This window comes from Populus euphratica, unplaced genomic scaffold (assembly GCF_000495115.2).
Source record: "Populus euphratica unplaced genomic scaffold, PopEup_1.0 scaffold289.1, whole genome shotgun sequence".
NCBI lineage: Eukaryota > Viridiplantae > Streptophyta > Magnoliopsida > Malpighiales > Salicaceae > Populus > Populus euphratica.
The window spans coordinates 41460-62455 of NW_011500167.1; the positions used below are offsets into that span (position 1 = coordinate 41460).

Below are 20996 nucleotides of genomic sequence, written 5' to 3' on the forward strand. Positions count from 1 at the left end.
AAAAAAAAAAAAGAGTTTAATTCATTGTTATTAAATCTGTGCAAGCTTATCGAGTTCATCCGGAGTCTAACCTAGACTAAGTTTTATAATAATTAATTTGGTATATTTCATTCAAAAAATAAAGTCAAATCCTAACAAGTCTAAACTTATTGATTTTTTCTTATAACATTTAAAAAAAAATGATTTAGTACCTATTAACATATAAATTAGTTTGAAAATATCTGCTGTTGTAGAATTAAAAAAATATTTTTTAAATGAAAAAAATAATAAATGGATTAAAAAAAGAAATGAAATCTATGCTTCATAGAAAAAGGGAAATTTTCAAAATGCCGGGGAATTCCATGCTTTTCTTTTTACAAAGGGAATTTTATTGCAATAGAGCTAGCTAGAGGCAAGAATTGCAAACACTTAGAAGCCCACAAGGGTCCCGAAGAATCTAGCCCCCAAAGGCCACTGAGGCCTGAAAAATTGGGAGGCAGTCAATCCAACGTAGAGGCAATTCTTGGCAAAGGGGATCCTTCCTTGGCAATTCTTGGATGCATGAGAAAGCCTTAAGCCTACCCTCTGATCAGAAAGAGAGCCATTGTCTACCAGCAATTGAGCCTCCCTCTAATCAACATAATTCATTTCACCTGTCATCTTATCATGGTTTAAAACTGTAAGTAAGGCCATCGATAGATAAGTTTTGGATTAAATTAGTGTTAATCTTCCAATTTTCTGTTTTCTTATAAATTCTATCTTTCTGGGGTTTTTTCTTGTTAGATTGTTGAGACAGTTATATTTTCTTAGTGGATTTTGAATATTTTTCAACTTTGGTTTCTGCAGATAAATGGACAGTAAGAATAATCAATCTCCTACAGGTTAGCCATCCTCGCTGTAATTCGTTCTTTATATATGACATATAGATTCTTGAATTCACTCTCTATAATATATTTAGAATAATTTTTTTCTGATGAAACAGCTAGAATTTTAGTTGAGTTCTTGGAAGTGGCTATTACTTCAGTTGTTTTCCTCAAAGGAGTTTATCCTTCTGGTACTGAAACTAAAGAACACACTTTTTTTATGTAAAGTTTTGTACTTTATAATAATTAGCATGTTGGTTCATTGAGTTTTGGATTTGATTGGTGAAGATGCATATGAGAGGAGGAGGTATATGAACGTTGTAGTGCAGAGAGCTAGGCATCCACAGCTTAGAGATTATATTCACTCTGCTGTTTCTGGGCTTCTTCCTTTTATCGAAAAGGTTGGTTATTGATCTTTCTCCCTTATGCTTTAGTGCATGTCAATGCGCTTGAATGTATGAAAAGAGAACTTTTTACTGATTTTTTCTTGTTCTTTTTTGAATGCAGTACTGGTAGTAGGAAAAAATCTTTTCTGGTATTTTGTAGAAATCCGGCATGTGAATGTGGTTGGAGCATACATAGAGTCCTTTTGCTGATTGATTTTATTTTGCAACTACTTTCTAATGCCAGTGGAATGGTTTTGTTAATAACTGCTTGGATTTGATCATTTTTGTCTCTGTGCCTGCAATTGTTAGTGTGTTACCGAATTGGTTGCAAAGTTCCTGCTTTAGAGTACTTCTTGGTTTTGTTTCATCAATTCGTTGGAAACAATATATTTTGAAACATTCAAATTTTATCAGGTGAACTTATTCAATTGTGTTCTTATTAAATTCTCTCTTAGCTGTTTGAGTACCATTGTGTTGTGTTGCAAAGATAATGTGGTGTTGTGGATTCTATCCTCTATAAGACAGTCTGAATTGGAGTGTGTAGTTGATGCAGTACGTTCAAATTATATACAGCCCTAACTGTTGAGCCATTTACAATGGTGAATTGATCCCCTTTTCAGCTGATTTTACCCTGACCTTTGGATACAATCGAGCAAATTTTTGCATGTGTGACAATCTAGTCTATGTTTTAATTTTTCTTTTGAAATATGGATTCTGCTTCAAAATAGGGACTGGTGGAGAGAGTAGCTGTAATTTTCTTTAACACCGATAACATCCCACTGGAGAGATTCATTTTCAAGCTCGCAGTGGACCAGTCTTATGGCTCAAAAGTGGAAGAAGGAGACTTGGAGTTTTCTCTTAGATCATTCTTGGTCAAACTCTCTGTCTCAGAAGGTCTTACCAAGGTTCTTCCCCGAGGTAAGTGGTCAATGTGGCAGTAATTTGGCATGCAGTATCTGCACTTGGTTGGTCGGAGTTGCTTGTTCCACAGCATCCAAGCAAAGGCTCATGCTGTTTGCTGTCTCGCTTAATTTTTGTGAGTTATTCAGAACTTTCAGAGATTAGAGCCGAGTATTAACTTTTCTCTTTTACCAGATTGCAGGTGGGAGATAACTGCTTATTTTCGCTCCCTCCCTCATGTTAGCACAAGTAAGGAGGCAGATTTATGGATACCAACAGACACAAAACAGTGGCAGCAACCTCCACTAATAACACCAATCAAATCCATGAGTAGTGAACCTCTGTCTGTGCAGTTATATGTGGAACATCCAAGCTTATCTGAACCAAAGCCTCAAGAGAAGAAGATTTTATAGCCTGCCGGTTCACATCTACAAATTTACTCTCAACTTGTTTTACACATCCTCTAAACTCCCGTTTCTTATTTAGATAAAACCACCTTGCAGTAACATATCACTAAGAACCTTTTTTGTTTTTCGTACACAGTTTAGAGTAACATTTGTCCACAACAGTTTAGAGTTCCAGTAATATAAGGTCTAGCCGTAGTGTCATGGAATGTTATGCTCCATTTGATACAGTATACCATGCATACTTAGTAGTTAGTTGTGTGCTTCATCTTTTTTCATTTAAGTTGAGCTCCTTGCTTGTTTATTGAGTTAGAACTGAGTAGATTGAGTAAATACGCATGATAAATGTTGGCAAAGCAATCCCATGAGTTGCAGATAGGTTTGACAGGACTTCTTGTCTTGCTTGTTTAGTAAAATGAAGAGCAATTTATTTAAAAACTCAAAAAGTTTTTCCAAGTTAATGGACTTCATGATGGTTTCGTTTTTTTCCTCCATTTTGATAAATGTGCTTTTCTAAGTTAATTGCATATTGCAAGAATGCTACACAAAGCATGAAGCACAAGGTAGCCTGGGTAGGTAGTGGCGTTTTTAAGCGATTGAAGAGCAAAACCAAGGTATCCCTCCATGATTATCTTATGGACGCAGTGCATGGTTATTCGGATCTTCTTCTTTTTTTATTTAATGGTTGGATTATCCCTAAACTATTATTTCACTTGCTTGTAAATCTTGATTTTAGACACGAATTGATTTCAAATGCTTATAGTCCACTTTAGTTAACAAAGTGCAATGATTTTTCATGATTGATATATTGAGGCGCGATTTTTTGAACATTGACATATTAATTTAGTTTTTTTAAAGATTAAAATGATGTTATTTTGAAAGGGTTTTTTTTAAAAAAAATTAAATTTAATTCACTTTATCAGCAATCTAAACCTTGAATGGAGTTAACCATATTCATGTTTTATACTATGAATTGATAATAATATTGCATCTAATAGTATTTGAGAGTACAACAATAATTGTTTTTAAAATATTTTTAATTTAAAAATATATCAAAATAATATTTTTTATTTTTTTTAAATTATTTTTGTAATAGATACATCTAAACGATAAAAAATTAATTTTAATTAAAAAATTAAACTTTTAAAAAACATATTTTCAATCGCTTTTTCAAAGACAATCTTTACTAAAAAGTAAAAATCACTTGCAAATTCAAATAGCATGGTTTTAAAACCACAGCCATGTACTACTATTCCCATGGCAATTTGCCACAAGGCAATTAGTTATGTCGCTCTAGTCCGATCAAAGCTTACAAGTACACAAATTAGTTATTTTCTTATACGTAATGTTAAAATGCTAAAATATGGTTATGCTAAATAGGATAAAAAAGTGAAAAGCTTTCATATTAGAACTTAGGTTTTCAAAATATCTTTTAATTTTTTTATATACAATTAATCAGATCAAACCTAGATTTCTAAAATAATCAATTTGAAATTAATCCGATTTAATTACCTTACTACTATTCCTAACTTACAATTTGATTAAAATTTAATTTGATTTTAAAAAAATAAAACAATTTGCTTTTAGCTTTTAAAAAGTTGAAACTATGAAATTTTTATTGTCTCGGTCAATCTAAATGCATATACAAATACATTGACTTGGATATTACTTTGGTAGGGTTTAATAATTTTAATACAAACATTTTTTTTCTAGGATTAAAAAAAAATAGCTTGAAGACTTAGAAAACAAAAAACCCATGTTTGCCAAACTTTGCTCTAAGAATCTATTTGACATTGCAGAAGGTTATAAGGGCCAACTCCAAATGCACAGTCAGTCCACAATAACCAAATGATCGAAGCCCATTTGTGGACTTCTCTCCCCAACACAACAAAGCGCCATTACACAGCATCAGCACTCCAACTGTTTGATTTTCCCCCCCAAAGAGACATCCAAAATGCGTAGAAGTTCCATTTTTAATGGCTTACACAAATCTTTAAAATCCTGTCTTTGTCACAAAACAAACTCTTATGCACTGTTACCTCCAACCCCATCTCAAAAACCAGGCTCAATATGGATTCCATCGAGGCAAAAATCAAGTGGAGGAAGAAGACCCAAGAAGAAAATATACCATAGAGTCCAAGACCTTGACAGAGCCATGGACTTACAAAAGAAGCCATCTTTAATACTACAGCTCAAGTCAATTCTCCAATCACAAAAAAATCAGTCTCTCCTTCTCAGAGACCTCGAAAAGGAAGTTGGGTTTGTTCAAAAATGGAACTTTATGTCTGTCATTGAAAAGTATCCTTCAATTTTTCGTGTTGGTGGTGGTAGTAATACTAGGACACCTCCTTTTGTTGCTTTCACTGCGAAGGCAGAAAAGATTGCAAGAGAAGAGGCTGAAGCAAGAGAGCTAATGGAGCCCATTTTGGTTAAGAACTTGAGGAAGTTGTTGATGTTGTCAGTTGATTGTAGGGTGCCATTAGAAAAGATTGAATTCATTCAAAATGAATTGGGTTTGCCTCAAGATTTCAAGATCTCGTTGATTCCAAAGTACCCAGATTTTTTTTCAGTGAAAGATGTTAATGGGAAAGCTTATCTTCTTTTGGAGAATTGGGATTCTGCTTTGGCAGTAACTTCTCGCGAGGAAAGATTGAGAGTTGAAGGTGTTCCTTCTATCAATCCGTTGAAAAGGAATGCTAGAATATCAAAAGATGGTAACTTTTTTGGTCCTTTTGCTTTTAAAATGTGTTTTGCTGCTGGTTTTAGGCCAAACATGAGTTATCTTGAGGAACTTGAGAAGTGGCAAAGAATGGAATTCCCTTCTCCATATTTGAATGCAAGGAGATTTGAAATTGCTGATCCTCAAGCGCGAAAGCGTGTGGCCGCAGTGCTTCATGAGCTCCTTAGTTTGACTATGGAGAAGAGGATGACATCTGCTCAACTGGATGCTTTTCATTCTGAGTATATGTTGCCATCTAGATTACTGCTTTGTCTAATAAAGCATCATGGTATATTTTACATCACTAATAAAGGTGCTAGGAGTACCGTGTTCCTTAAGGATTGTTATAATGGTTCTAATTTGATCGAAAAATGCCCTTTACTTTCGTTTCATGATAAGTTTGTAGCTCTAAGTGGCCGTGCATCGATTGATTCATGTACTGTGATGCCATCTTCACAATTATTTACCTGAAATTGTGATTTGTTTATTTCTAGAATAAAATTCAAATGCCGGTTCTTGTGCGATAGAATTTGAGATCTGACAGGTTTATGCCTTTTATTTTAGTCCATCTCCTGGAATGCTTAAAACTGTTGAAAGAATATCAACCACGTAATTAGAATTTGTTTGCGTTGACGAGCTTATGTACTTGTTTTCGAAAGAGCCTTTATGTTAAGGGGCAGAGGCTACAGGGTTGTTACATTTGACCAAATGATCTCAGTAGCCTTCCTGGATAAACTTGCAACGTTTGAGCAAATGATCTTCGTAGCTACACACACACACACCCGCACACTCCTATACGAGATTTACGGGTGGATAGCTCCTCTTAATAGCCAAATCACAGGAAGAGCTTGTCAACTCGACATCTTCAGTCAATTATATATTTACACGTGGGTTGGAAAATGCAAGTGATAGGAATCGAATTAGGGATATCCTTTCTTGCATTTAAGTCCTTACCACTTAACCATTGAGAGCTCAGCCATTAGCTCTCATGCTTCTTTTAGATATTCTGGCACTACACTTTCATACTATTGCTGCAACTTACCTTAGATGTCTTGCTATTCCATTACACGCAATTGAATGATGTGCCTGTTTTTGTTATATAAGGAGGAAATGGAGCTGTTTTTGTTCTTTATTAGTACGACAACGAGAGAAAGAAGGCAATATTACTATAGAACAAGAAGAATAGCAACCTACGAACGCATTAGGATAACGACAAAGAACAAAAATAACTCCTTTTCCTCCTTAAATAAGATCTACCTGTGCCTATGGAACAATGGCTGTTGTTGTCATGATAAAATGATTCAAGAAAACGGCAAATTTGTGGTGTTGGTTGTCTCTTCTATTGATGATGATGGCATCTATACTGGGAGAGTATTTGACATCTGAAGCAGTAATGCAATTCGTGCCTTATCTTTCGAAAAGCTGGATAGTTAACTTGTATTTTCAGGCTCTTGCTTCTGTTACCTATTGAAAATGATAGCGATGCAGACCCTAGGGGTTAGATTCTTTGCCATTATGTTATTGTCATGCTCACAAGTCCATTTGGCTTGGCGACTGGAGGAGTAAATATGAGCTATTTGTTAGTTCTGGGGTCTACCCTGAGCATCTATTTGATTGTGATTGCTTCTGTGGAAATATTCAATCTCATTGTATGTTCTTGTAGGTTTGCATGCCAAGCGTCTTCTTCTCATTTCAAGTTCTGCTACCTATTGTGAGGATGATGAATCAGTATTATAGTAGATCATGATTATGCATGCATGAACTGTGTCTAAAATGTCCAAAACATTCATCTTCAGCAGATGGTTAACGCAAATTAAAACATATGAATTGAGGTTCAAGAAATGCACCCATAACCTTCTATTGTTTGTTGCTTGACTATCTTCTGTGATCTTTATCCATCATGAAGTGTCATGTTTAATCACTCAAACAACAGTCCTCTCTCTAAATGCTCGAGATAAATGCTTTTCCCAGGTCAAAGTCGTCTACAGACCGTGCTCCAATACTTTGCATGTCTTTCCTGAACAATCCTGCTAGCTTGCCCTTTCTTGGGCCTAAGACTAGAACCTTCTCCCCATCCCAACTGTCCCCATCCCAACTGTCCCCATTCCCAAGCCCATTCTTCCGCTTACCCTTTCAACGAAGTCCAAATTTGGTACGCAATCTCTTCTTTTGGCCATCTTTGGTCCTAAGCTTGTGCTCCATGATGGTGGCTCACGCTACCTCTCTCTGATAGTAACTAAAATCTCTTCGGACAGCATCATAGTATTTACTAGACTAACTGATACCTGATTTACATTAATTGATGTACATACAACAGAATTGTAGTAAAAAAAACCTCTTCTTCACATGCAAATAATGAACCGAACAAATATTTTCCAAATCTCCTCCACACTAGTAAGATTTTGAATGATCAGCTACCAACCCTCACAAGGCAAACTCTCTAGGGGAAATTTGGCACAAGGAAAGAGCAACAGACCGGACCAACCCCAAAAAAACCAAACGATCCCTCTATAACTAGGCAACCAGCTCTAGCGAATAGAACAAAACTACTACTATTCAAATAAATCTGCACATGAGAATTGTGTTTACAAAAGGTTCATATCTATCTGAGGTGCATGAAATGGGCTCTGCTGGGGTCAGCCCCAGCTGCCTGTGCGATCTGAATCATCTCTATCATCATCATCAACAACAACTTTTGGTTTGTTTTCTTCCCCGATAAATGGTCTAGTGTCCATATCATTGCATTGTAAACCGCAGAAAGTCATTATACTAGTTGATTAAAAAAAAAGGAAACCCTTTGGTTGATTGGCGGGGAAGATTTATCACTGGTTCGTGGTGGAACCCTTAATCAGCCCAATGATTTTATTCAGACCTATCATGTTTGTATCAAGTGGCCAGTTTTGCTGGTTCTTAGTTTCTACTCTGATAATTTTCCGTGAAGAAAGGCTTTTAAACACTTAAAAAACAATAAAAGAACTCGTATTTGAGATTACTAGATAGTAGATAGCGTTAGGTTTTTACTTTTATTTTTATTATTTTTATTATTATTATTATTAGTATTAGTATTATTGGAAGGCTCCTTAATCAGATCTTAAATTATAGATTGGGCAGTAATCCTACGCTGCTTCTCATGATCCTTCCTTATGTTGTACAAGCAAGCTCCAAGGTCCAATTTACTTGATGCAACATATGGTAATTTTATTAGCTAAATAAACTAATAAACACGGCATGGATCAAAGATATTAATATGGTAAAAAATTCTTCACGCAGCTCACAAGCAACTAATTAATTCTATTAGCTAAATAAACTAGCTAGTGCTCATATATGAAATTGCAATATATTGCTGCAAGAATTTACCAGGCATAAGAGAATATATAGCAGGATTTTCTTCTCCTTTTGTTGGAAAGTTTGGTTTCAGCATCAAAATGTGATGCTAGAGCAAAAGGGAAAAATATGATTTCAATGGAAAATAGTGGCATCAATGTTTCTGTATTCATTATATGCCTACTGGGCCTTTTATAACATAAAAGGATAGAGGTCCTCCTTTACATAATAAGAAAAATAAATCAAAATCATTGAAATTAAAATCTATTTCACTAAAAAGAATTTTATCAATTAATATTTTTCTCTCACAATGGATTTTTTTTCTTCTTTCTTCATTTTATGTTGAAAGAGGGTGATCAATTCGACTGCCAAACGTTGTTAAGAAGATAGGATGAGTGTCCTTCGATGATTAGCCAATCACAAAACTTAAAGATTAAATGCGAGAAAAAAGAAAAGGAGAAAAAGAGAGTCAAGATCTAATGATCATTTGGGCTAGAGTAACATACGTACAATATCAACACAAAATACAGAGAATGAATACTCGATATTCTTACAATATGATCGTGCACAACAGATTGAAATGACATCTAACTAATCTCTTTCATTTAGTTTTGTCCTTGCTGTGTCAATTGAAAACATTTGGCACTTGCTACTACAATGGATCATAAAGCATCCAAATCTCATAGCCCTATCATCAAAATAAAGCCACCAAAGTGGAAGCATTAACAATTCCAAACTAATATGAGCCGTAAAATATGATTGATTAATCCCTTCTTGTTTCATGATGATATTACATTTTGATGTAATCTTTTTGATTTGCTTTGATCCTCCATTAATTTCTTGAGTTGTGGACAGATTAGACATGACACTAAGAGTGCTTGAGAACTACTTAGTCAATTTTGTATGTGGGAGTGTATGTTTAGATCACCTTCAGTTGAGGTCGGTCCATTTTGGGACTAGTTCGGCGCACTTCGAAAAACTAGAATAATAGTACTCGAGATATATATGCCCTATGGTCTATAGAATAAATTAATCCACAGACTAATTTAGGACCATGATCATGGGCATGGGATCGGATTTTTGTAGACGACAAGTTTTAATGGTTCATTGTTGGTAGGCCCAATGTATTCCCTCGGATTTGTGCAATGAATTGGCGATGGCACGGTATGATCATGGACTCCCGATACCGGTAATATTACCAAAAAATTCATACATTTATTCGGTCCAGCGTGTTGGCTGATTCTTTGTAATGTCACCTTCAATTCAGCAACAAATTAAGATCATTCCATTATCAACTATGAGAATGCGAAGCTTTGAGAGATTGGGATGGAGAAATATGAGAAAAGATTCAAAACATATCAAAAGCCATCGGCCATCTCTCTTTGTTCATAGCGTATATATCATTGAGAATCACTTTTTTCATTATCTTGAGTCTATACTTAGTCCAATCCAATGTCTCTTCACTCCTATCCAACCACATGGAAAATAAATTCAATGTTAGTTATCATATTTGCGCACTTACCTTAGGCAAGCTAACATGAAATTAGATTTTAGTGGTTAGCTTTTGATTGGTGGTGCTTAATGTCGACAAGAAGGAACTATTTGCAGCACTTTAGATAAAGTGAACTATTGAGATGAGAGAAGGGAAGAGAGAGCATAATGATTTTACCAAAGATGGGGGAGTTGGATATGCAACCACAATCTCCAAGGCCCCATTAATGGGATGAGGGAGACTTGATGGTCATAGCACATGGATATTTTGTGCTAGTGGGAGAAGCTGATGTTTACACTTCCACAGCAAATCTGTCAAACCTAGCCAGAAAAAATAATTAAAAAATATAGTTGCAGCAGTTTCCTCGCTTGCTCCTTTACTTTATGGAGTATATATGAGTACATGTTCCTTTAATTTCTCTTTTCAATGTTTCGTCCATGTAGTAGTGGTGTTTTCTGGATTCAAAATTGCAATAAATAATGTCTTTATCTTTTGCCTCACTCCACCACCTATCACACCAAATCCATCCACGTAAAGTAGACTCATGGCAGGTCATTGAAATTCCCACAAAGGAAAAAAATATTCACTCGTTCATTCATTGTGTAAGATATGATTTCTAGGTGAATAATGGTTTATGCCCTCTTTCTTTTGGGGTGTTGTGGATTCTTATCTTGACCCCACCATGCCTTTTTCAAAAGAAAATGATCAGAGCATCGCCCGTTACCCTTTAACCTCGTAGCTATAATGAGAATGTGCATGATTAATTGGAGTAAATTAAGATGCATTAGCAAAACCCTAGCTAGCTTTCCAGTCATTCTAGGTTTGTGTGTTGTAAACTCCAAAAAAAATGGCTCCCCTCGGTCTTTATTTTAAGCAAGGTCTCCCCATCGGTCTCGACAAAATAGGGGTGCACTTAGCATTATAACAGTCTTATTGAGCAGCACCATGTCGACATGATCAAACCCTAAAAATTCTTTTATTTTTCAACAGTTTTCACAGCGTCGTTTTGTTGGATTGGGATAGTCGTGATGCACGGTTGTTAAGAAATGCTACTTTCGAGCCATCTAATTCTGATTTGACCTTGCCCTCCTCGATGGCTTGTGCTATGTGTGTGTGGACCCTCAGGTACACAGAGAAAATGTAGTTTTAAGAGAGAAGAAAAGGAAAAGTAGAAAAGGGTAGCAACAAAATCAATTCTAAGATGATGGACAGGTACATGAGTGACCCCTTTCACAAGGTAAGAAAGTTAGGGTTCCCATCATGGTCCCATGCCTGCCTTCTCTTGATTGGGATCCATATTCTATGCTTTGTACAGTCCATTACTTTGGCAAACCCCACCTCGACTGAAAATATGGAATAATATTATACGGTTTATATCACCAAAGTGGTCAACTTACATGACACACATTTCCATCTCTTCTTTTACATCAACCCTCAAACCCTAAGGCACAACACATTGCATGGACCCCTAGATACTTATTAGGGCTGGTTTCTCTTTTTCTGTCCTCAGAAAAACCCCAGATTTTTTTTCTCATGAAAAAAAGAAGTCATTGGCTCAAGTGTCATTGTCCTCATCGTCGGCATTTGGTTGGCCTTGTGCGTAGAGTGTACGTGACGATGAATCCGAGCTTGCTATTATAATAAATACACTCGTATAATTTCAGTATATTATTCATTGTTGTGAGATGAAATATGGTGGTAGAGGATGAGAAGGTGGTGGAGGAATATGACCCACATGAAAGGGATGTGTGATTCTATAGCACAAGGGGACCAAAATTAAGCATTGAAGATGGGCTAGCTAGCTCTTGTTTTAGTTTATTCACCTATCTTTTTCGTAGGATGATGGTGGTGGTGTGTGTATTTTCATAATATATTTTGGCTGTTGATTTCGGCAAAGAAAATGCTGTCGAGAAATTCTGGGTTTAGGGGATTCCAATGTGCTGTGCTCAACAACAACTCAGCCAAAACCAAAACGCACATCGATCATGAAGCATGCCATTTGACAACAATTAATAGTGTAATTAGCTCATTAATTAATAATTAACCCCACCCCCCCACCCTCCCCCAACCCTCCCTTTGACAATCCCGATTATCTCTAAAGATACCATTTTTTAACACCCTTTTTTTCTTTATTATTATTAGGACGCCATCTATAGCCTATAAAATTATCAAATGTTACACTGTCACCATCGAATACATTTGTTGAGGGTACAAAAAATGGGACCCGTCATCTTAACGACGCACTAGGACTCCGTCCATTTTTGTGGTATAATCCACAAATTGACTTTCTCTTGTTGGTATTTAATTAATAATCCAAGATTTCTTTTAATTAATAATTCAATATTCATCTTTTAAAAAAAATTCCTTTAATCAATGAATTATAATGCATATGTCTATATCATGTTTATGTCAACAAAATTATAATCCCTAGGTTTGATTTGGCTTTCACTACGGACAACCAATCAACCTTATAACGATCATTTTTTTTAAAAATAGTATATGTATAATAAATTTGTTGGTATTACTTAAAGTAAATGAGGACATCGATCAAGTTGTGAAGTCTAGTTCTTGTATTAATTTTAACTAAACCAAAGTAAGAATCTATTATGATTCCTCTATCATAAAAATAGAATATGAATAATAAGACTTTATTATTCTCGCTATGATATTGCAATTTAATCACTTTTTTTAAATTTCTATAATAATCAATTTCAAACTCATTAGACGTTGATCACTTAACTTAAACTCCACTACTATAAATCTTTCTACCCTACTCATACTCTTCAATGTAAAAGAAATATTCATCAATAAAATACTTATTATAGCACTTAACTTTTCTTTTAGGACCCAAACATAATAATTTCAAACTACCATTAGCTTGTTCTCTCATTTGATAAACCTAGTACAGGATTACAACTATTAATAGTTAAAGAAAAAGGTGTAATAAGATTAAATATTATAAGAGTTAATAGATCCCCAATGAGAAATTATAAATTGTGAGTATCACCGACTAATAAGAATAAGTGCAATAAATGACCAAAATAAATTAAAATCATTTGTACATAACCCAACACGTATATTATATAGTTTTTTTGAAAACCATGGATGCACCCTTTTAAACTCGCTTCTAGGTTTCATCATCAAAAGAGTGTACCATGCCTCATTCCAACCACCGTATAACATGAATGATACCATATCATTATGTTCAATAATATTTGAGGACATGAATAAATGTTGCAATCTAGGAGTGATTGAAAAGTATTTCAATTTTTTATGTGCGATAAAAGTCCTTTCATTACCAATTTTGGATTTATACCAAACATGCCCATAGGTTTCGCATTTGATCAAATCTATAGTTTCATAGTAGTACAACATGCAAAAATTTGTTCACGTGTCAATTTTCTAGTAACCTAGGCCATATGGTTTCACCATGGATTTAACAACATAGAAGTTTTATTTCTACCATTCCTTTCAAGTAAAATGTGTTTTGCTCATTTGATGATTATATCATAATCAACCTCACTCAACCTATAATCTAACTTAATGGTGAATTCCTGTATAATAATCAACAAGTTACTATGATTTGCGTACACATCCTATAATAGTTTGTTAAATATTTTTTAAAAATAAAAAAAAACCTAGTATTTATAACCATACTCCTATAACAATTACTATTATTATCTACAACTATATATACATTGCTAAAATTAAAAATTAACTCAATCATCATTTTTACCATGATATCGTAAGGAACATTGAGTTCTCCCTTTTTATAGAAGATGCATTGTAACAACATCTAGATCAATAAACTTTTTAATCATACAAATCGATAGTAACTTGACTTCAATAAATGACAAACAAATATATTTTTTTAAAATCTCAAACAAACCCTAACATGTACCAATCATACATTCATATAATAAATTTTCATAGGAAAAAGACATAAAATAAATAAACATATAAACAAACTACATATACTATATAAAAATACCAGAAAAATTAAAGTAAAAAAATGAATTACAACAAAAATTGATAAGTTTGCTTACTTAATGTGGCGAGTCTTAAAACAAATTAAACTAGAACACTAATACTAAAAAATTAAGTGTTGGGGTGATTAAATTTGTTGTGATGATAGAACCTTAGTATGTGAAAAGATGAAGGGAAATGTTGTTGTTTTCTATAGAAAAAAAACATTAAAAGAAGAATAAATTAAGGAGGGGGGCGGGAGGGGGGATCCGGTAGGTTATAACATAAATATTACATAAAAATGGTTGTTTGTGTTATTTTATTTTATTTTTTTAGCTTTGATTAACAACAAATTTGGCTGTAAACATGGTGTATGCATTGAGAATAATTCTCAAATTAAGAGGACTTGTATGTATACAAAGAATTGAAAGCAATTATCTGCCATAGAATGAGTCTAGTGAAGAAAGCACTAATTAAAATAGATGTATGATGAGAATATTAAATTTCTAGCCAACCTCCACGCTTGATGGTGCATGACAAAGGTGTGATGGTGACCAAATGTTTTTATTGATGACAATCGGGTTGCCGTTGTATTGACATTTCATTGAAGTGGACCAAAGCACCACCTATCTCTTGGCATGATATTCTTCTGGGGAATAAAAAATACACACGACAAATGGATTTGATTATAAATTGAAGGAAAAGACAATTTAGAGACGCGATATCAAGCAAATTGGTCAATTTCATGGCCCTCGTATGGATAATTCATTGAATAATTTGGACAAAAATTATTGCATTTATTTTGATATTACTTGTGATGCATAATTAAGATTGCAATCAAGATGGGTGAGTCTAACTACGCCAATCAGTGGGTGAGAAATGACAAAATATATCATGCACCCTATAATTAATTAATATTGAATATAATCTATGATCAAGAGAGAATTCATTTTTTTTTGTCAAAACGCCATTTTTATCAAGGAAAACAAGAAGAAGATATTTGGCGGAAATTGTTCCAAAATCAATATGGTATGATTTTTTTTCTCTATTTCTATTAAATATAGTTATTAAACTTGTTTTAGTTTGATAAGTAACTCACAATTCAAAACTTGATTAGGGTTATGTTTTAATTTAAACCTGATTAAATTCAAGTGATTCATGATTTAATTAATCTAATCAAATTTAATCAAAAACCAGATCAAATTTGAACTTCATTAGAGGAATCGTTACGTTTTCTAATCTTTTTAAGAAGATGGTGTCCGACTTTCGATTGTTTTCCTAGGCTACAACATATCTTTTATAATTAGCAGCAGCATTACCATTAATCTAATCTGCACACCCATCATTATCACACCCTAGCTACTAGTTAATAAAACATTTTTCATTTCTGTATGGATTGTCCGTCCTAACCAACGGCTTTAAATTAATTAGTTAATACATTCATTCATTAATTATACTAAAATATAAAATAACTCATTCTTGCACTATGTGCACCCCCACGTTTCACTGCGAAGTTTAACAGTGCAATTATCAATTTACCCATCAAAATTGAATTCCCTTGAAGGCAAAGACGTTCAGTTTTTTATTTTTATTGACACAGTGTAATTACTAAAGTGGTGTTTGAGTCAAGTAATTTATAGCTAAGATTGAGGGGGTTTTGGGTTTTTTATTATATATGGTTTTTTAGTTAATATTATCTAGGTCTAAGAGCACATATTTACATAAATTAAATTTTAAAAACAATGTTGGCGAGTGTGTCTTTTGATAGCTCTTGCGGCATCTCTTGATGGCTGAAAATTATATTTCAAGTTGGTATTTGATGCATCTCTCAACTCCCTTCACATAAGTGAGGTTCAACTCCATTCGTATAAGTGAGGTTCGTGTAGCCTCTCATGCACAATAAAGCTCTAGCAATGTTTTTTTCCTTTTTTTTCTTGCTCTCTAATCTTTAAAAATATGTTGCCCTTTCAAAAAATTAAAATAGTATGTTATTTATTAATTTTATTATATTTTGACTTTATTTTTTTAATTTATATCAAATTTGATTTATTTTATTTTTCAATTTCAACCTTTTACCTTTGATTTTTATATCAAAATTATCCTTTTATTTTATGATATTTTAAGTTTAACCCTCAATGTTTTGATTTCTAATTTTGATTTTTGGCTTTTTATCAAATTTTAATTTCTTTTTAACTTTATTCTTGGATCCATGATCTTATTTTTTATTTTTTTTATTTGATGCTCATTCTCTTTATTCTTATTTTTGTTTTGAATTCTTTTGTGAATTTAATTTTTTCTCTTTAATTCAAAATTTAATGATATTTAAGGTTTGACCTTTAATATTTTGATTTTTAATTTTAATTTTTAGCCCTTTATCACATTTTAATTTATTTTCAATTTCATCTTTAAATTCATTTTCTTGATTTTTTTTTAATTTGGTCCTCATTCTCTTGATTTTTTAACTCATTTCTTAATTATTATTTTTAATGTTGCCCTTCAATTCAAAATTTAGGTTGTCCTCTCTCTTCAAAAGATGTTCTTATTCTCTTAATTGCTATTTTTTATCTTTATTTTTTTTAATCTTATCATTTAACATTTGATTTGTTTGATCTCCTTGGTTTTTCTTATTATTTTTAAACCCTATCTAAAAGTTAATCTAGAACAAGTACCAAGTCACGGATCGAGTGGGTAAACCCAAATTAACCAAGTCATTTTGTTTTATAAAAAAGTAAAAACAATACCATTTTGAAAAAGAAAAAAAAATAGTTAACAAGTTTTTACCTAGTTTTGACTTATTATTTGCCTCAAGTTAATTGAGATATAGGTTAACCTGGCTTTTTGATCATCTTACACTAGAACAATTCTCTCTCAATTTCCATTGAAAACCAACTCGGTCTAATCATCGAGTGGGTCAAAGGTCAACCCATTGAGTCAAGCTAATTTTTAAAATAGTGGCTTTCCAGATACGGTGCTTGTAGTTTGGTCACTAGCTAAAGTTATATGTTTGATGAATTAATAAGGATTGACATCATTTTCTTTTCTGATTACATTATTCAAAGTTGTTCGTTTTGAAAAATAAACTTTGTTATTTTCTTTGATTTTTTTTTCAATTAAGTTATTTTTTTTTCATAATCTAGGTAGAAAGCTTATCCAGGTAATCCAAGTTTTTTTAAGTTATTTTTTTAATTTTTTTCAATTTTTTTCTATGATACCAGAATTTGTTTTTGTTCTTTAAAATATACTTACAATTTTCTATGATACCAGAATTTGTTTTTGTTTTTTAAAATATACTTACAATGTTTGTTTGAGCATTATTTTTATACACTATATATATAATCATGCCGGACCATGAGATAGCATGAGCCAGCCATCAAAGTATTAGCTATAAGGGAGGCAGTAAATGATTAATTAAACCAAGTTGATTAATCAGGCTAATTAAGAGGGGAAAACTGGGAATCGGATTCACGTGTTGAAGAGGGGATGCCGGTCATAAAGGGACAGATGGTCCTAATCTGGTGGAGGGACCCAGAAGAAGGGCTCAGAGATCCTCCAAACAAAATCTCCTATTATTTTTGCGTTGTCCTTGTTACTCTTTTCCTTATTAAATGCTAAGTTTGGATTTTTTGAAGGTGTTTAGGTGGGCCCTCTGAAAGGTTTTTGTCTTTAAAATCAAACAAAATTCTCCACCATTGGTCCCTTAATTCACTGGACAATTTTGAAGGTTTGGCCGAAGAGAAATGCCATTGAAGATGACTTGTAAACAACTTGGAGAAAAGGGACCTCTTCTTGCGGAGAGATGGAAGGAGCGAGCTAGGATTATTATTATTATTATTATTATTATTTCTATTATTATTATTATTTCCAAGTGAAGGAGACCATTGAATGCCAACAGATAAAGGTTTAAAGGTGAAAAAAAAATTAATAGCGTGGATTAATAAATAAATAGGCAATATTGGTGTGTACTTCACTTTATTCATGAGCCCCTGTTGACAATGACAAAGAGAGCAGAAAGGGGGCACGTCATGACGTGATGGGTACGCGCCTCCTTGGAATCTTACCATTCAGTGGTCACCAGTCACCAGTCGTCCCCGCCACCACCTTACTTACCTGGCGACTCTCGGACAAAGCATACACGTCAACCTGTACGTGCCTCTGCCCTTCCCGGCCATGCCTGCCACCCCATTCAATTTCAATTCAATTCAACGTGCCTTCGTCATCGGCGTATCATTTCTGATATTTTTCCCATTGAAGTAAGAGAAGAACACTTCGAGAAATTATTATCATGCGAGTAGTCGTGGTAGATTTTTTGTCCTGCTGCTTGTCATCTTCTTGCTTCTTTTTTTGGGTCTTGTCTGCTACACTCTCTCTTCTACCCGTTTAGGGGGTGGGTGGCTGAGCTTTTTCCAACCATTCATTGTGTTTCTCTTTTTTTAAAAAAAATAAATAAATTTAGTCTCCAAAATGAAAATATTAGTGGTAATTTTTATGGTATTTACATGTATAAATTGATTTTTTTGTCAATAATAATATATAAATTTTGATGTGGTTTGTTTTATTACATCCAAAAACTTTTACATAACGGATGTTATTTTAAAATATCATTGTATAATTTTGATAATTATTTAGAGATACTAAGCCATCTCTAAATTAAATGAGTGTCCATTCATATGTTAAACTAATAATAATAATTTTATTCTACTTTTAAACCTATTTGTTGTATACATGTAACATCATATTGATAATTTTTTTATAATTGAATCATTAAGAATGATATAGGTAAAAATAAAAAGAAATTATTGTTTTTTTTAATAAATAAAATAAAAATCACTATTTAATATTTTAATTATTAAGAATCTTAAGTGATCTTAGTGTCTAAGTAAAGGGATTGGTTGCATAAAAAAAAATATTAACATCCTTATTATACATTGCCTAAAGTAAATTATATTATCTATTTGTATAATAAAAACCACGGTAAATATTTTTGCTTTAACATATATAATTTAGATTAAACAAAAAAAACATTATATATATATCAAAAACATTAAAATTAGATGAGAATTTATTAAGAAGCCTTTATGTATAAATACATGAAAAACAAATCGGTTTTTACATAATACTTGCATTGTTAGGGTTAACTGAATTACTCATTTTCAAGGCCTTGCTGAAGAAATTCTAATATTATTGTCACTTAAGACCATCTAAAGTTTGTAAAAGAGAGGCATAACATTTTTTTAATCCAACTTTGCTCAATTTAAAGGTAAATAACTTTACATTTATTTATTTGAAATTGCTAACTCAATCAATCAAAATTATTAAAATAAAAATGCAAACCGATAAATGACATGTCATTCATCTTCTTTTCATCTTAACGACACATCATTTAGAGTTTTTAATTTTAAATTTAGCAAATTTTAATTAAGTATCTATTTTTCTAATTACTTTTAATTGTACCTATAATTGCCTTTAAATTTTTAATTTTATATAGTTTCATCGTTTCTAAACTCAATTGTCAACCCTAACGTTGATTGTTATTTTTATTTTAGTCGTTGGTTCTGAATTTACATATTTTGATCCTCAATTGACCAGCAAACTTCTATTTTTTTTCTTTTGAATTTGATCCCTAATTTAGTGAATGTCATTCTTTACATTCACATGTTTTTTCTTAGTTTGGTCTTTAGTTTTGAATTTATTTAATAAAATTTTTATTTTCTGTTAAACTTTAATATATAGACAATTAAGCCCTTAATTTTACCAAATTAATTTTAAAAATTCTAATTAGACCCCTAGACTTTAATTTCTTCTAAATAAAACCTAAATTAACTTCATTTTTGTTTTTGCAATAAAACCCTCAATAAATTCCATTAAACCTTAAAAAAATCTAATTAAGTCCTTAAATACCAATTTTGAATTTTTCTTCTTAAATTGAATTTTATTTGGCAATAGGACCTTCATTTATTGAAAATACATTGTCAAATTTTCTATAAGATTATATGTTTTGATCTTCCTTCCTTAACTAGTATTTGGTAATTCCCTAAACATTTTAGTGTATTCTTCCCACTAACATATTTTTTTTTATTTTCTTTCAATATCCATTTTTCATTTTTTTTTGTTGTATTCTCCCTTTTGTTCTTTTTATAATTATTATTTTTATTTAGGGCTCTAAAATAGGTAATAACACTACTTTTATTAACATTTTTTTTTAAATCTATGATTATTATTAACATAAAATAAAAAAACAAATTTCCAAATATGCACACTAAAGATTACACTTTGAAGTAATTAATAGTGTAGTAACGAAATTTAGTATGGTTTATAATCTAGGTCATTAATTAACTGAATTAATTTAAATTAGTTAAAATAATATAATTTTAATTTTTTTAAAATAAAAAAATATTCCTTTTAGTATATTTTTTATATCAACCCAAATCAACACTCAAATATATTTTTTTAACCTCAATCAAAGCCAAACGTTGATTAGATATCAACCCAGGGACTAGAGTTAATAGTTACCAATGAAAGCAATAATTTTTAGGGGGATAATAAATATTTTTAAAATATCTTCAAATTAAAAAAGAAAAAGAAAAAAAAAAAGAGTTTGTGTGCACGAGAGATCGGAAAAGAAAAGAAAGGGAGCAGAGCATAATTTACAGCGACATTTGCGCGCGTCCTACGTGTCAGCCTTTGCCTCACACCTGTCGCTTTCACTTTCTCGTTGACCTCATTCTTTTTTCTTCGAGCGTGGTACCCACGCTCAACGTAAACCTGGCTCAGTGGATGGATGGCCTGCTCTGGTGTGGTCTGGTTTACTTACTATTTGGTGGATATGTATCCTACGTGGCTGGGACCCACCTCACGTCCCCACCTCTTTCTCCCTCCTCTTGTAGCCTCCTCGATCTCCAAAACTGCTTCTTTCTCTTGCACTTTAAGGGGTTGTTTGGCTACATAGTTTAAATAGAGTTTTGA

The 20996-nt window shown here is 32.7% G+C and overlaps 2 protein-coding genes across 4 annotated transcripts; both read left to right on the forward strand.

Annotated features, from left to right (window-relative positions):
- Nucleotides 1–404: 404 nt before the first annotated feature.
- Nucleotides 405–2993, forward strand: REV7 (DNA-binding HORMA family protein). Of its 3 annotated transcripts, XM_011006571.1 has the most exons (7): nucleotides 405–658; nucleotides 826–860; nucleotides 962–1033; nucleotides 1131–1243; nucleotides 1957–2146; nucleotides 2324–2548; nucleotides 2687–2993. In XM_011006571.1, the coding sequence occupies exons 2-6, from the start codon at nucleotides 830–832 to the stop codon at nucleotides 2539–2541; spliced, it is 624 nt and encodes a 207-aa protein (XP_011004873.1). In that variant the 5' UTR covers nucleotides 405–658; nucleotides 826–829; the 3' UTR covers nucleotides 2542–2548; nucleotides 2687–2993. The 3 variants fall into 3 exon arrangements, with proteins under 3 accessions (XP_011004873.1, XP_011004872.1, XP_011004874.1); XM_011006570.1 differs by having other exon boundaries at nucleotides 2324–2993; XM_011006572.1 differs by having other exon boundaries at nucleotides 618–656; nucleotides 809–860; nucleotides 2324–2993.
- Nucleotides 2994–4328: 1335 nt separating this feature from the next.
- Nucleotides 4329–5809, forward strand: LOC105111262 (Ubiquitin carboxyl-terminal hydrolase family protein). The gene has a single exon (XM_011006573.1). The coding sequence runs from the start codon at nucleotides 4487–4489 to the stop codon at nucleotides 5720–5722; it is 1236 nt and encodes a 411-aa protein (XP_011004875.1). The 5' UTR covers nucleotides 4329–4486; the 3' UTR covers nucleotides 5723–5809.
- Nucleotides 5810–20996: the final 15187 nt, after the last annotated feature.

Bases quoted from the DNA above. Each gene is read 5' to 3' on its own strand.
- REV7 (XM_011006570.1), top strand. From the start codon at position 830: ATGGACAGTAAGAATAATCAATCTCCTACAG. The intron at 1,034-1,130 runs GTACTGAAACTA...TGATTGGTGAAG, and splicing joins CAAAGGAGTTTATCCTTCTG to ATGCATATGAGAGGAGGAGG. The intron at 1,244-1,956 runs GTTGGTTATTGA...GCTTCAAAATAG, and splicing joins TTCTTCCTTTTATCGAAAAG to GGACTGGTGGAGAGAGTAGC.
- LOC105111262 (XM_011006573.1), top strand. From the start codon at position 4,487: ATGCGTAGAAGTTCCATTTTTAATGGCTTACACAAATCTTTAAAATCC.